The 17,591-nt window shown below is 31.1% G+C and overlaps 1 protein-coding gene across 2 annotated transcripts in view; it reads left to right on the top strand.

Annotated features, from left to right (window-relative positions):
• Positions 1-15,188, top strand: part of LOC123305826 (mannosyl-oligosaccharide alpha-1,2-mannosidase IA-like) — a 255,293-nt gene extending 240,105 nt beyond the window's left edge. For both annotated transcript variants that reach the window (XM_044887661.1, XM_044887662.1), the window contains exons 2-7: positions 8,391-8,609; positions 11,745-11,924; positions 12,390-12,603; positions 12,962-13,470; positions 13,556-13,672; positions 14,461-15,188. In XM_044887661.1, the coding sequence (XP_044743596.1) occupies positions 8,391-8,609; positions 11,745-11,924; positions 12,390-12,603; positions 12,962-13,470; positions 13,556-13,672; positions 14,461-14,610 (1,389 nt within the window). In that variant the 3' untranslated portion in view covers positions 14,611-15,188. The remainder of the gene's footprint in view (positions 1-8,390; positions 8,610-11,744; positions 11,925-12,389; positions 12,604-12,961; positions 13,471-13,555; positions 13,673-14,460) is intronic.
• Positions 15,189-17,591: the final 2,403 nt, after the last annotated feature.

Here is a 17,591-nt window from a genome sequence, read left to right as displayed (position 1 = left end):
CTGTGGGCACGATAACTCAAAAACGAAAAAAGATATCAAGCATTTTTACAGCGTACTCAGGACGTAAAAAGTGAGGTCGAGTTCGAAAATGAGCAACATAGGTCAACTGGGTCTTGACCTATGGGTCCGTAGGACTCATCTTGTAAACCGTTAGAGATAGAACAAAAGTTTAAATGTACAAAATGTTCCTTATCAAAAAATAAACAACTTTTGATTGAAACATTTTTTCGTAAACATCACTGTTTACCTATGAGGGCGCAAACTGTATAGTATGTATTATATAAATTGTATAATGTATGTGTAATGTGATAAGAGTAATCAACACTATTTATGCATAGTATTTCAACAATTAACTCAGTCAATTGTATATGCATTTACCGTCTCTGTTACCTATTATAAATTTTCAAAGTTGTCGATATTTAACAGGTAAAAGGTAGGAATCCATACTTTTTTAATTCGTATTTTTGCTATAAAAAGTATTGGAAAGTTATACGTATACAAATAGGCCCGGGTTCGACTTCCAATATGTGAGTATTTTTTTCAATTCCCTATAATTTGATTAACTAGACAAGTTATTTGTCTTTACATAAATCATAAAAATATATAAAAATAATTTCACTTAAGCATCTTAAAAAATGTGACCCATCACATGAGGGTGTCTTTATCTTAAATGCGACACGCAAATTTGCAATATGATATTGTTTTATCTACATTAAAAAAAAACTGTTTATATTGTATGAGTGTTATGTTTTTTCTCCGAACAATCATGGTAATATTATTGTAATAAAAAAATTGTATAAATGAATGATATAACTAACTGAGTAACTGTATATAATTGTAAAAACATTCAATGTCAAGGAGTCACGTGCTCATGCTCATCATTCAAAATATGAATAAAATAGTATAGTATAAAACAGCGTTGATACTTTGAATATATAGTTGCCTTCATTAATAATCTATTGGATACTCAATTTTCGATTTTGGATCAACAATACACTATATTCTTCGGTCTGATCCTCCTTAAAATTTAACGGATTTTCTTTAGTGGTTAGTCACTAATGGTGGAAGTGAATGACTCTGAGAATATGAATGTCACACCCCTTGGTGTCAAATCCCTACACAATCAAATATGTACGGCGTTGCGGGATACTAACGAATTGAATAAATACTCTACAGAAATAAATCCGGTAGCTTCGGTACTGGAAGTTAAAAAAAAATTGTTGATGATCTCTCGTCCATTTCCGAAGCCCTACGTGATTTATTTCTACGGCATTTATGTAATTCGCTTCGAATACTAATGCAGAGTTAGTATCCAGCAACGCCGTGCATATTGATTGATGCAAGGGTTAGATTCCAAGGAGTGTAGCATTCATATTCTCACCTGTACCGTGTAAAGCTGATGACATAGTGGTTAAACTTACTTTTAGATATAGGACTATCTGTTTCAACATAGTTCCTTGAGGATCATTTCATTTTAGCACGGGCTTGTAGTCTATAAATGTTTTCTATTTTTGTGTACTTAGGGTATAGCTGAATCACGTTTAAACCCCAAACCTCAACGATACTAAGAAGGTCTTCAATCTGAAAATTAGCTACACTCGTAATGTTTGCACATGTCAATAAAGAATAGATTTGTTAAAAATTCCTTACATAAGAGGCATTCAAAAACTACTCACTACAATTGTGATTGCAAATAATTATAATTTAACAAAGATTGTTCTTCCAGTAACTTCTGATTAAATTCTTGGTGTGGAATGAACCTACTTTTTCAAAGTAACAACGCTATTTAATCCTAGACTAATAGCGTTTATATTTTGTATTAATATGATAAATGATTATTTGTAAAGGTACTCATAGTCCGGGTGATATGACAGAAAAAAACCTTGAAAATTGATTTCGTCAAAATTTTAATACAAAGTCAAAGACATTGTCCTATCTGCCGTATAGTACCATGTCTCGATCCCGTAATTCCAATCAGAAGATGTTTAAGGCCCCCAAATTTAAAATGATTTCAGAGTGCTATAACGAAAAATCGTCAGATTCACAAGTGAACCTCTGGTAATACGGCAAACGTTTTGCAGGGCAGTGTCGGGCACTCTATGGTCCGGAAAGAACTCTTTTTACAAAACTTGAACTCCGACAAATCACAAATCCAATGATCAGATTGTATATGTTATACTCTGAAGTACAAATCATACTTCAAAACACAAACAATAGTCGGATTACAGGATTCGAAAAATGAACCAAGGGCGGACTGCCAGGGGTCCACTGTAGTTGGAAAATTTTGAGGACTTTAAATTTTTTTTCATCTGTCATTAGTGGTTGCTAAGATGAAATTTTGTGTATGTGGTTGGTAAATCTACTGCTACCTACCCTATCTTTGTTTGTTCTCGTTTATCAATATCGTATTATTTTTTCACATTCATCTCCCGGACTATCTATCATTCGTATTGAAAAGAAATATTATTAATTTTCAAAAGACATTGACGGATTAAGAACAAATATTTTTGTATTGGAAATGATTTGATAAATAACTTTTAATCAAATTGCTTTTATTCATATACAATAATAATAATTATTATAATAATAGTAATTACCATGCAATGCGTGAGAGTTGATTCACTGTGAGCTGAGCTGAGCTGTGAATGTCATCAATTATATAAATAATACAAATACTTCTTTCTTTTCTTATTATCTGATAGAAAATTATTCTTTTCACCTCAAAAATTACACAATTTTTAAATGAAATCCTTATCGCACACTTTTCAAATTTCGGCTTGGCTGAAAATAAGTGGGGTTTTTATGGATCCAGTCTGTTAAGTCGCTATGTAGACTATACTAGACTTTTCATTTTTTACGAAATTTGTTTTTTGATTTTTATACCATGTATATATATGAACTATACATAGTATATTAAGTTTAGTCCCAAGTTTGTAACGCTTAAAAATAATGATGCTGGAAAAAAATTTTGTCATAGGTATTCACTAAATCACCTAATTAGTCCATTTCCGGTTGTCCGTCCGTCCGTCCGTCCGTCTGTGGACACGATGACTCAAAAACGAAAAAATATATCGAGCTGAAATTTTTACAGCGTACTGAGGACGTAAAAAGTGAGGTCAAGTTCGTAAATGAGCATCATAGGTCAATTGGGTCTTGGGTCCGTAGGATCCATCTTGTAAACCGTTAGAGATAGAACAACAGTTTAAATGTAAAAAATGTTCCTTATCAAAAAATAAACAACTTTTGATTGAAACATTTTTTCGTAAACATCACTGTTTACCCGTGAGGGCGCCAATTAGGCGGAAATTTTATAATATGTACTATACTTGATTATCATTTATGTATGTGTCACATGTTTGTATGTGTAATGTGATAAAGAAATCAACACATACTATGCATGGTATTTCAACAATTAACTCAGTCAATTGTTCGTTTTCACTTGTTTTTTATTTAAAGGTTACTTTTATGCAGTCGAGTTTTTTGATTTTTTAATTTACTTTTTATCATTTTATTACTCTCAAACGTTCGTAATTTGTACAGATGTTGTAAAACAAAGTTTTGGTCTAAATCTTTGGATCTTTAGTTTAACTTTAAAGATAAGAATATATGCCTCCAGTTGATATTATTGATACTACTTTTTTCGAAATTGACTTCGATTATGTACTCTAAAAGAATTTACTGATTGGCTTGAGGTTATACTACGCATGTGCGGATATCATAAATTTTTCAAACATTTATACCCTAACGATATTCACAATCTTGTAGGTATTCAATAACAATTTAAATATTTGACTTCATACATTTTTTTTTTATTGAATACTGTTAAAAATTACCCGTTGAAAAATAAATGATACACGACTGGCCATGTATGATATAGTATTCCAAAAATAACAAGAAAACGAAAATAGAGTTTTTTTTTCATGCACCGGGATTTTGGTAAAACATTCGAAATTTTTTTTGGCAAAGTTTTTGTTTTACATGTATGTGATTGAATTAACTTGATAGATGGCGAAGCACATTTGACATTTAATTAAATTATGTACTGATGTAATAATGTACTGAAACAATATTTTGTAATCCTATTAAATATGTTATGTAGCACGTATGCAGTTATTAAAAAACTTAAACAAATATTTCAAAAAAATTAATTGAATATTTGATCCATGGATGTTTGTTTAGTAGGTATATGGTTTTTTTTACTACAGAGTACTTAGAAAAGTCGACTCCGAATTGCTTAACGATTCCTGATTTTTCAATAAACTATTAGACAGTACGAAAATTTTGTCATAATTAGTGTTATCAGCTTACGGTAATCTGACCAATAAAAAGATTATTTAAAAGAAATTTGTGGTTTTCACGTGAGTCGAGACGACTTAGATTGGCGGTCGTTGCCCTTCTTAACATTCCCTTAAGGTAGTTGTCTTGCTAAGAGCGTAATGTCGAAAAATTGTAAAATTTTGTGTATTTATTAAAGATATTTTAATACAATTATCATTAAAAGTCGAAGTCGATTCACCGTCTCTAACTCGATGTGAACTTAATTAAAGTTCGAATCATTACCTACCACGGAGAACATTTAAGAAGCTATATTTTTTGCAAGAAAAACAAACTAACTGCCGAAAATTTTCAAAAAAGTTATCGGTGAATTTGTTCGCAGTTAAAAAAGAAAAAAACTGTTTATCGGAAACTGTAGTAGAAGTATTGTAAAACTACTGATCACACTGTTGTGTGGTATAGTATTTGACAAAATTATACGTCATTTCTCTACAAATCAGAAATTTTAGTGTATGTCATAAATACCATTTTCATTTGTCATTTACATTTTAGATTAAGTATTTTTATTTATTATTTTTTGATAAAACACTTAAAATAATTAAAATTGAACACTTTTTATGGGCTCTATAAATACTATCTAATAATCTGAGATGGTTTCCGGAAGCCAATCAAATACCCTATTTGATGGGTATGGGGGTGTGGGTATGGAGGTTAGCGGGCCATGCTCGAGCATCGGGCCTCGAAGCAATGGTTCAGAGCACCTAGCCAAATAGACCCTTGTACTCTATCCCCGCTATGCTTTTCAGTGGCTATTATAATCAACTGATGTACTGGAACCCAGGATTTGCCTAGCGCTGAGTTTTCTAATTTCTTCTGGTTCGACTATGGCCGGATCAAACCATTTCCTTCGCTGCTATATGGGCGCCGGGCAGTAACAGAGAAAGTGGATCGATGTTTCTTCAGAATTTTCTCCGCATCTGTCACACGCAGGAGATTGTCTTTTTACAATCTGATGTTGGAACTTGTTCAGGTTATCATGCCCTGTGAGTAACTCTACGATGACTCTAATATCACCTCTGTTTAGTTTCAAGATCTCCTCGGCTCTGTTACCGAGCGAGTTTCCTTCACCCAACAGGCTTTTGGCGATTCGCCCTCCCTCGTAGCTGGTCCATACCTTTAATTGTTGGTTTTTCAGATTATCTCCTAATCTGTTAAGACCTTCTTGGTATGGCATCCTCGCAAGCTTTTCTTGAGTGGGAGCCATGGTGGTTCCCAGTTTGGCCAGCTTGTCTGCTCTCTCATTACCGTTCCAACCAGAGTGTCCGGAGATGAAGGTAATATTGACTTTATTGTGCCTCGCCAGGTTGTTTAGACTGTTTCTAGTCTCCTGGACGAGTCGCGATGACACTGTACAGTTTGATAGCGCTTTGCCCTACTTGATGATTTTATTGTAAAATTATTTTCTACTTTTTTCTTTACTTATTTATCGAATTTATTCATGAGTAATTACAGTTAGACGTTTTTTTCATTATCTGAACGAAATCATTGAATAAACAAAAAAAATCTGTTATATTTTTTAGTTAAATAATTTTATGAATAGGTATAATGGGTTGGTCTTAATGGTTCGTTTAACCCAAATTATTTCAATTAGGAAAATAATAAAATATTTATCTAAAAATAAATATCAAAAAAACTGGGAAACATTGTCTAATTAAAATAATATTTCAATGTGAGAATATTTAATAAAAAAATACATACATTGTTCAATTTTGATATTTTTTTTGTAGGATGTACCGGATGTGTTAAATAAATTTAAACAAATTTATTATTATTCTGACTCTGGTTAATTGTTATTCAAAACCTTGAACCTTAAAATGAAAACAACATGTGTTTAAATATTATTTGCAAATATCAAAAATACTCAACAACAATTTATTACTGCCTGTCTTGATTTTTTTATCCGGCGTAGATTAACGTCACTAAATTCACATCTATGGTTTTGTCTAGAGCTGAAGGGAGCGTTCATAAACCATGTGGCATGTACGATGAGCTTGCGTAAGGAGAGGGGTGATAATTTTCTTGATATATTTTTGAAATCAAACTTTAAACGCACTGCTCAAAAAAAAAAAAAATACCGAGAATTAATCGGTAAGACAATGTGACGTCATCACATTGGAATGAACCTCTATCAGTTTCCAGGAACAGCATCTTTGAGTAAACTAACTTCACTAAGTTCACATCTACGGTTTTGTGAAGTCAAGCTATATAATTTTTTCAAACTTCTTTACGCGCACCGCACAAAAAAAATACAGAGAGTAAATCGGTAAAAAAATGTGACATCATCATGATGAAATGAAACCTCCATCAATTTCCAGGATTAGTATCTTTGATAGCAGCTTAATTTTGCAATCAATTTACGGTCTTGGTTTAACAGAAAATTCCCTTTTGATTATAAACTCAATCACTCAGATGTGGACTAATATGAATCATACCAGTTGAGTCATTTTAATCGATATTTGCAAAAAATGTCTTAAAAACTGGTCCAGACAAAAATGTGTTCAGTTTGAAGGGAGGTATCTTATTTTAACCTTTTATTTGACATTGTCAATTTTGGATAAAAGCCTTGATTTTTGTTTATATCATTGGTCTTATGGTAAACGGTAGATGGATGATATATTTTCATAGATTACTCCAAAACTGATCGGTGGAAATCTAAAAAAAACTATTTAAATTAAAGTTAAAACCTTAATTAAGGATGTATGAGTAGGAAGTGGAGACACAAATTTAAAAAAAAACATATTTTTTCAATTTTGATGGTGAATTATGTTATAACTTGACAATATAAGCCGAAAAGTAAGAATAAAATTTTCATTAATTATTTAGCTTTCGATATTTCGAAAACCAAGGCAGATATCGAAAAATTGTATTCTTATTTTTCGTTTACCTTCTTAAAGCTATAATAAAATTCATCATCAAAATAAATTTGAACTCTAAATGACCCTGAAGATCAAATTAAATTCAAGATCAGCATAACATGCTCCCTTTCAGACGCAACAAATTTATGCGAGGGGTGGAACCTTGTTTTGTAACATCCTGTATATACCTAGGGAATTTTTTTAAATTATTTTATTGTAGGTAGACTATTTAAATAACTTTTATTTTTCTGATAAAACCTTATCAGAACTGATAATGAAAATTGTTTGATTTAACGTTGAAAAAAAAAATAGTATTGTGAATTTTTTGTAACATGTCAGTTTGATTTGTTCAATATGTTTTAACAAAGTGATTGTGAAACGGCGAAAAGCTAAATTATGATACAATGCGATTAAAATCGTTAATTATAACGTTAATCGCTGTATCGTTTGTGGGTTTAACAAGTGTGTTCATTATATCACAGTTTCCTGAGAGTGATTCGACGGAAAATTCTACCGTAAATCGGGGTCCGTTGTTAAATGAGACATCTAATGAAGGAAGACAAAATGTTATACGACAGGTGTGAATTCATTACAAATTCATTCATAAATAATTTTTTACAATCGCAACGACCTTCGTACAAGTGCAAACAGGTTCGGCATTGTGTGGCAAATCGAGATTTTGGAGCAGACTGCCATGCTAGCTCCATTTAAAAATAACACTTTAATATATGTTTAAGTGTCATTTGTTTGTATACAAAAGGGTTCTTGGACACTACAAAATCGATGGGAACGATTCTGGAGTGTCCGAGACCTTTCAAAATCACTTGAGAAGCATCTCGAGTGGAAAGTCGTCAGGATATTTAAAAATAACACTTTATTAAACGTTTATCTGCCGTTTTTTTTTTTTGTATACAACGGGGTCCCCGACACTCCAAAATCGATGGGAACGATTCTGGAGTGTCTGAAGACGTGGTGTTGTTATTATAGTGTCCGCTCCCTATGTGAAAGCTCATCTGGTCGAAATCTATCCACGTCAATAGATTTTTTTAAATTAATTTTAATTTTTACAGGTTTATATATAATTTACAACGAAAGGAACATAATTCCTACCGGGTGTCCAACGATACCTTTCACATTTTTTTAAAACATTTTTAATTTGTATAAAATTACTAATGGATATATTTTTTTTTCATTTTACAGATGATGAAACATGCGTGGGACAATTATGTTCGATATGCATGGGGTAAAAATGAATTACGACCAATTACAAAACGTGGACACTCAGCCAGTATATTTGGTTCAATGTATATGGGTGCAACAATTGTTGATGGTCTGGATACATTATTTATAATGGGTATGCAGGATGAATATAAAATGGGACGTGATTGGATCGCAAATGAATTTAATGTTAAAAATTTTGTAAGTATTTTTGAAATATTTTATAACTAATTCAAAAGAAAAATATTGTATGATGAAAGAAGCAAGCAAAGATTTTCTCTATTTATTCTTTTCAATTGGATTTATAAATGAAAATTTGCTAAAATTCGAATATTATCCGAAACTTCTTTTAAAATAAGACAGTAAATAACCAAATTTTGGGTAATTTTTTCCCCCCAAATCAACATTCTTCGTGAAGTTATTACCAGTGTTGGATTTACCGGGAAGCAAAGGAAGCAATTGCTTGGGGCCCCGCTTGGACAGGGGCCCCAAAAAATGGAAAATTTTGAAAACACATTCGAAAATTTGAAAAAAAAAAAAAAAATAACACATGCAAAAAATAAAAAATCCATGTCAACAATATATATATTGTACCAAATCATTTTCAAGGATGAACTGTTTTCAGCGTTTCCAAATGTTGAATGCCTCATCAGACTATTCCTTACAATACCGATAGCTAATAGTACAGGGCAGAGATCGTTCAGCGCATTAAAACGCGTCAAAAATTATTTACATTCATCGATGTGTCAAGAAAAAGTTAGTGATTTAGGCTTACTGTTTATGGAAAAAGACAAGCTTGAAAAACTTGACTTTGATGATGTCATTCATCAATTTGCGACTGAGAAAAGTAGAAAAAAGTTGTAATTTAGATAGTAAATTATAAGTTAACTGTAAAATATATTGATTATGCAAAATTAAATCCGGCACTGGTTATCACCTCTTATACGACGCTGACAAATTTCTAACCGTTCTAAAATAACTATCGAATACTAGGCATGGTCCTAGACCTATTAAAATTACGTCTATTAACTCGTTCATATTCAGCCTACATAGAATTAATGTCAACATTACCATTTACCATGCTCGCTTACATAACTGTATGTGATGATTAGAAATTTTGATTTAAATCAATGAATCATTTATTTGTTTATTATTGATATGAAGGTTGTTCTCAATGTTTTTTTCTCTTGTTTCTTTTTTTTCTCTTGTTTTTTTTTTTTTAAAGAATGAGGTAATTTGCTTTAAGGATGTATGAGCATGACAACAATGTTTGATTTAAAGGCTCAAAATTTGTTTGTAGGTAGTCTTTCACTCAAAGAATATGTGGTTAAAATTTCAGCTTAGGTATCCGTGCAAACTTTTAAGAAAAAAGTCATTAAAAATCGATATAAAATACATTGGCTCTTATGGAGGAATCTCAAAAAACGACATATTTTGGAAGTTTTTGATAATTTTCATTTGGAATGAATGAAAACAAATTTAAAAAAAACTTTTTAATAGAAAGTAAACATATTAGCAATGAATTAGAAAAGAAAAAAACTAAGTGTCACCGTCCATATAAGGGATGTAAGAGCAGGGTAGATTAAGGGTTGAAATTATTTTTATCTTATTTTCAACTTTGATGATGAATTTTGTTATAACTTCATGAATGTAGACGAAAAATAAGAATAAAATTTTTCGATATGTGTCTTGGTTTTCGAAATATCGAAAGCTAAATAATTAAACAAAATTTTCAATTTTCGATATTTTGAAAATTAAGCCAGATATCGAAAAATTTTATTCTTACTTTTCGTCTTATATCGTCGAGTAATAATATAAATTTATTATCAAAATTGAAAATATCTATTTTTAAATTTGTGCCCCCACTACTACAATAAGATTTTGTCCTAAATATGAAAAATTGATTTATACGTTACATTATAGTATCTGCTTTACAACAAAAAAGTATTATTTAAAAAAAAACTATACTTGCATTATGTATTTTGCATTTTTAAAAACCAATTCAAATTTACTTTGAAAACAATGTAGAGTGTCATGGCGTCTTGAATGACATCACGACTTGGCATACAATCATTTTTGTGTATGCGCAAGTTTGTGCACTTGTCATCAAGTAATCTATTATCATATTAAATGAGAACAGAAATTGTAACTTCTAACTCATAATTTTATTCAAAGTTCCACCAAAATAATACAGATGTCTTCCGGTACTAAAACAGTGAGGGCTAAGTTCGAAATCAGTTTTGACTCACAACGGTTCAAACTGAACATGGTTGATGAAATACCATAAAAAGAATAAATAAAATCTGATTAAATTAATAAAATTTGCTTTTACAAAAATACATTTCCTTACCTTTGATTCCTTAATTCTTTAGTCTAACCAATCAACAGCTCAGAAACCTGAACCTCCTGATATACCGAAAATTTATGAAGACGATGAAATGGTGAGAAAATTTACATTTTCTAGATAATTTCAACTTATTGAAGCATTTAAAAAAAACGAGTATGTCTTAATCATAGAGATAATACAAATAGAGAACGCCAAGAGTCTGCTAGCCTGTAATTGGATGCGATATGCGTAGCGAGAAAGAAAACTGTCAGTGAGTTCCTCTGTGTCTTTGTCTTATACTTAATACACTAATACATTATAATGTACAATCGTTATGTACATATGATTATGACAAGGATACAGGGGAACTTACTGACATTCTTCTCTCTCGCTTCGCATATCGCATTCACTTACAGGCTTGCTCTGTGCTTCAAAATGTATGCTCTAATATAATGACACACTTATAAAATTGTAAGCGATTGATTACATGAATCGTAATGTGTGAAATCGATTCGAAATTCATTAAATTTTCTAATCCTTGATTCCTTTTTCCCACAGTCTACTCAATTTCCCGTAAAACAAATTAAACCTTATGACATTAGAGGCGATAATGATGACGATATTTCAACGGTAAGGAATAAACAGATGAAGATAATTTTTTAACATATTGATATATTTACTAAAAATATAGCAAGAGTGTCACCCAAAATGTTTTATGAATTGTAAATGCTTACAAGGGTGATAGAAGGGGGGGGGGGCATGTGTAAACTATCCGTAGCACGGAGTTAGGAGCACGAAGTTACACAGAATCGCTGGCGTCGATTTTTGAAACGAAGCTAGTTATTATTATACTAGCTTTCCGGCTACGCGTTGCTGTGGCTCAGGCTACCGCGCTATAGCCTTCACTTCCCCTGACCTCACTTGTTCTCCCCTTTTGTTTACAATTTCATGGGTTTTAATTTTTTCAAAACTATTTGTATTAATAATAAATGTTTGTGTTCATTTTTCAGAATGGTGAAATATCTGTTTTCGAAACAAATATTCGAGTTGTTGGAGGTCTATTAACATGTTACGCACTTACTGGTGATGTAATGTTTCGAGATAAAGCCAAAGCAGTTGCTGATAAATTATTACCAGCATTTGAAACACCTACAGGAATACCATATGCATTAGTCAATTTAGAAAATGGGGTAAGTTCAAAAATGCCACTTTAGTGTATAGTGTATAGTCCAAGCTGCCATAACAGTACCTGATACACCAATTTATCACTAGATGGCAATAGTAACAATAATCGATACCAGTTTCGTTTACATATACGATGTTGGGAAATGGTGTAGAAATTTGAATTAAAACAATTATTAATTTCACTTTAAAATAAAGACTTACAAAGTTTCCTCAAAATAATAAGTTTATGAACTGATTTTGGGTGTTGAATTGTTATTCAATTTATTCAAACGAAATGTACTATTTTATGACACATTCTAACATGTTGTGATCTCATGACGGTTTTCTTTAAAAATATACTTTCAAAATTAAAATTATTGAAATTAGCCTTTCAATTATGGTTTATGTTATGGAAACTTGAAGCTAATACGTGTACACTTTAATAAAAAAGATTATTTTACTAATACTCGCATGTATTTTTTTTTATATAGCATAGTAAAAATTATCAATGGGCAAGTGGTGGTTCCAGTATTTTATCTGAATTCGGTACATTACATTTAGAATTTGTATATTTAAGTGAAGTCACAGGCGATCCAATTTATAGGCGGAAAGTTGAACATATACGACAAGTATTAAGTGAATTAGAGAAACCAAATGGATTGTATCCAAATTATTTAAATCCAAAAACTGGACGATGGGGTCAACGTAAGTAAAATTATGTGTTTATTTTTTGTGTAAATTTTTCGGTAAAATTTGAATTTTTCTAAACGAAAAAATTGACGTCTCGTCCGGCAATGCGTTTCCGCCAAAGTCGAACTTTGTGGATCCAGATGTCACGGAATAATATGGTTCAAAAAACGATATAAAAATCGATCCGGAAATAATCTTCAACTGAATCATTCTGTACATCCAAGCCTTGAGTCTGTTTTGAAGCGAGCCTTAGCTTCCAAAATTCCATGTCCAATTCTACCTGCGCTTGAGTTCCTTAATCATTTTGAATTTGTTTGCAATGTCTATTTTTTTTTTTATATTCAGTTTAATTCAATTTTGTTTTGTGTTTCAGACCACATGTCAATGGGTGCATTAGGTGATAGTTTTTATGAATATTTATTAAAAGCATGGATCCAATCTGGTTACCGTGATTCAAGTTCCCGACAAACATTTGACGAAGCCATTAACGCCATGTTAAAACACATGTTAAAAACATCACCAAATGGTTTATCATATTTTGCTGAATTAAAGTATGAACGTATCGAACATAAAATGGATCATTTAGGCTGTTTCTCGGGTGGTTTATTAGGTTTAGGTGCACGAACATTACAGAATGAATACTCAGAACGTTACATGCAAGTAGCCAAAGATATTACACATACGTGTCATGAATCATATGATCGTGCCGATATTAAATTGGGACCAGAAGCGTTCCGATTTACACAGAATATTGAAGCGAAAGCATTGAAATATAATGAAAAATATTATATTTTGCGACCGGAAGTTATTGAATCATATTTTATTATGTGGCGTGTTACAAAAGATCCCAAATATCGTGAATGGGGTTGGGAAGCTGCTAAAGTAAGTATAAATTGTATAAAACATGCGTAAAAGATAAAGATGCTTTTTGGAATCTGTTTTTAAACCGTTAATTTTTATTTTTTAGGCAATTGAAACGTACTGTCGAGTAGCCGGTGGATATTCAGGTGTTAAAAATGTGTACCAGAAGGAACCAAGTTACGATGATGTTCAACAAAGTTTCTTCTTAGCTGAAACGTTAAAGGTATTTAATGACAATAAATTTGTTAATTCTTGGATTTTGAAGTCAAACTTCTTTACGCACACCAATCAAAAACAAAATACAGAGAGTGAATTGGTAATAGAGTAATTGAACATGTCGTCATCCCATTGTAATTTTACGAAACTTGAAACTGAGCCCCTTTTCTTCTTCTGCTCATTCTCGAATATTAAGAACTAGCTGCGAACTACCCGCTTTGCTGGACAACATCTCCACTTTCACTACCTCCACCCACATCCCCTTGCGTAGGCGTTACAGTTTTGTAATATACACGTGATGTCCTTTTATTTAAATCTCGAAGGATAAAAATAGATAAAAACAATCCTTGAAGCTGGTTGTATATCTTGTCAGTATTTGAGCTTAATCGATGCACAAATTTTTAAGTTTTTGAAGCATCTTTCTTTCAAACCCTATTTTAACCTTTTATTTTATTTTATTATATAAAAACCTTCCTCATGAATCCATCTATCTATAAGAAAAAACCGCTTCAAAATCCGTTGCGTAGTTTTATAGATCTAAGCATACATAGGAATTAGGGACAGAAAAAGAAGATTGAAACCACTTTTTTTAATACTATGTCTTGATAATTGTATTTTCCATTCACAGGTAGAGCTCGTGTTCTAAAATTTAACAATAATTATATTTCCTACTCACAGAGAACGCTCATGTACTACAATTTAACAATAATTCTATTTCCCATTCACAGATGGCATTTAATTGTCATTTTACATGACCAATTACACAAATATTAAAATTGTATTTTTTTTTTACAGTATTTATATCTTCTTTTCTCCGACGACGATCTAATATCATTAGATCAATGGGTTTTCAATACTGAAGCACATCCATTACCAATCAAAGGTGTGAATCCATTATACAGACCGTTCAAAGCAACCAACAATGAACAACAACAACAACAATGAAACAACAGCATCCAAAATCAACGTCGATCACCTTGATCAAACATAACCTTCTTAGTGATTTTAAATTAAATTTAAATTAATATTTAAATAAAAAAATACCGAGCCCATAAAAAAAATAACACTCTCAAGAAAGTGTGATACAAAACTGAATTTAATACATAAATAAATTTTATTATATAATAAATAAAAATTAAAAAAAATATATATTATTAAAAAAAATAGAGAAATTTCTACTTGTCCGACGCCGGAAAACCAATTTTTCATGTAATTTTGCCACCGCCGGTGATAAATATAAAAACCAGTGCCGTCAATTTTATTTCTTTCCCGCAAATTAGTTGGCTATGAATAAAATTGCCGGCTCTTAAAAATTAACGGCGCCGGTAATATTACTTGAAAACATGTGTGATCGGTGCGCCGGTCGCGTAGAAATTTCTATTAAAAATATTGTAAATAATTGAGAACAATGTCTATATATATATCAGAAGATTTTTCTCTAGAAGAAAATGAAGAAAATAATGACGACAATTTAAAAATAATAATAAAAAAAAAAACGCGCGCTTAGTGAAAATGTGGTTTATCTTTTTTTTTAAGTGATAATAATATTTGTTTGTTAATTTTTCTTGGATGGATGGATATGCGCCAATTATTTTTTTAATTTATTTATTTTACTTGTTCCTAATTTTATTGATAATTTTTTTTTTCTTGTTGATATGTTCTACCACACATCCCGTTCCAATTCCAGCACTTCCCTACTATGTCAGCGTGTGTGGTTAGGCCTGCAGTCCATCCCCAGAAGTGATAATGTGTAAAGTTACTACTTTAATTCTTCAGGCTTTATTACTCTTGTGATAAGAGAAAATTCCACGCTATTGCACAAATGCCAAGAGCGAAATATCAAACTTGTTTTCAATATGTTTTAAGAGAACATATACAGGGTGCTTCTTTTTTAAGTTGACGTATCCTTGAAACTCGGCAAATAAATTTAATCGAGGAAAATGAATCAAACTAAAAAAAATTAGTTTCCAAGGGACACAGCTTATATCGGCATCGAATTCGATCTAAATTTTCAGGTTTAATTAAAACCTCACTCTGATTCATAACTGACAAACATAAGATGAATGCTTTAAATTAGAAAGTTGTTCTTTATTAATATGCAAACAATTTTTGTTTGATATTTTTTTTATAAACCGAATAGTTTAGACGGTTTTTTAATTGACTTTGCCGTAGTGAGAGAACTCTCTCAGCTCTTGATAAATGCTGTTTTTGAGAAAATTTTATTCCTTATCCTGTAAAGCTTAAAATAAGAGGAGAGAATCTCTCAATGCAATCGTTCTGAAGAGTTAATAACTTCTTCGAATTTATCTGCAAGATTGATTATATTTTATCACTTTTTGGGGATGTGCTGCAGTACTATTTTATCATTATCTCCATATTCTTTTCCATATAATCTTCTTCTGTTGATATTATTTTCTGTATGAGCATATTGATTGACATTTTTTTAGAGAAAAGAGTTTGTTATAATTTTTATTAAAAATAAATTTTTTTTTAACATAAGTCTTTAGTGTAAATTGTGATGGAGCTTGAGCAAATAAAATGCATGTTTTTCGTAATTTTTAACAAGAATATGCCAAATAATTTGCCGTTAAAACGGTTTTGTGCATAATCTAAAAAAAAAATAATCACACAATACTGCCTCTGTACATATAATTTCGTGAATTTAAGGTTATATTTTGGTCCTTCGAACCGAAATTCTTTTCAAACTTCTCATTTTACTCCGTTGTGATGTCACTAAAATCTAAGAAATCCATCTAGAAATTTTATGTGGCATATAGGAAACTTGGAAGTTCCTTAACGGCGACTTTTTTTGGTATAGTTTATGATTATTCATTAATACGAGGACTGGTCTTGTGGTTAGGCTATCCGCGCCCCATGTTAGAGGTCGTCAGGTCGAAACCCATCAACGCCCGTTAGTTTCTTTTTTAAATTAACAATTTTATTACCATTCTTTCATTGTATTTGTTATTAAAGAATACATTTTGGTAGCGAAAGGAACGTACTTTCTACCGAGTGCCCACAATACTTTCCTTCCTTTTTATGTTTTGAAAATTCTGTAAAAAAAAAAAAATGCGGCATAACTAAGATTATATAAAATTTTGTGAGTAAAAAAGTATGAAACTAGCGTAAATTTTTGTTTGAACTCTGGGCATTAATCTACTTCAAATTAATGAAGATATTTCGACTCTCCGACACTGTTAATTTTTATCCGAAACTCAACAAAGCGACGTATTAGACAAAAGTCGATAGTGTCAATCATATAAGCTGGAGCAGTAAACTCAATTAAAAATTTTCTGGTCTTGGAATTTAAAACAGCTCGAACCCATTGTTCAGTGTCAATGAAATACCTGCGTCCACAAAAATGTATGACTTGAACCAAATAAGTCCAGAACAATTTACGCTAGCTTTATAACATTTAAGGCCAGTAATTGAAAAAAAAAATGTATTGAACAGTAAATTTCGTAAAGCAAGCTCCACTACAATTCTTATACACTACTATGGCTGCTTTCTTTTACAACCTGTATAAAATGAAGCGTGGATTTTCACGTACGAAGTATGTGAATTCACTGATTTAGACAACATTTCTTTATATTTATGAAAATTAAATTTAAAAAAAATTTTAATTTTATTTTGTTCATATTTTATTTTATTTTTTATACAATTGTTGTTATAACGAATAAAAAAAAATTGTTTTAAAAATTTTTGTTTTTCTTTATTTATCTTTTTTCTTATTATTATTATTTTTTTTTTTTTTTTGTATGTAGAAATTGAAGAGCTTTTATTTGGACTGTCTTTTTCCAAATAAGTATTTTAAGGTATAAATATTATCGAAGATAATTAATGAGAACTCTAGGATATTTCGAAATAAATTTCGATTTTTGCCCCAATTTCCTAGATCAGTTTGGAAGAATTGAAAAGTCATGTGT

This window comes from Chrysoperla carnea, chromosome 1, assembly GCF_905475395.1.
Source record: "Chrysoperla carnea chromosome 1, inChrCarn1.1, whole genome shotgun sequence".
Classification (NCBI taxonomy): domain Eukaryota; kingdom Metazoa; phylum Arthropoda; class Insecta; order Neuroptera; family Chrysopidae; genus Chrysoperla; species Chrysoperla carnea.
This window is presented reverse-complemented; position numbering and strand designations above follow the sequence as displayed.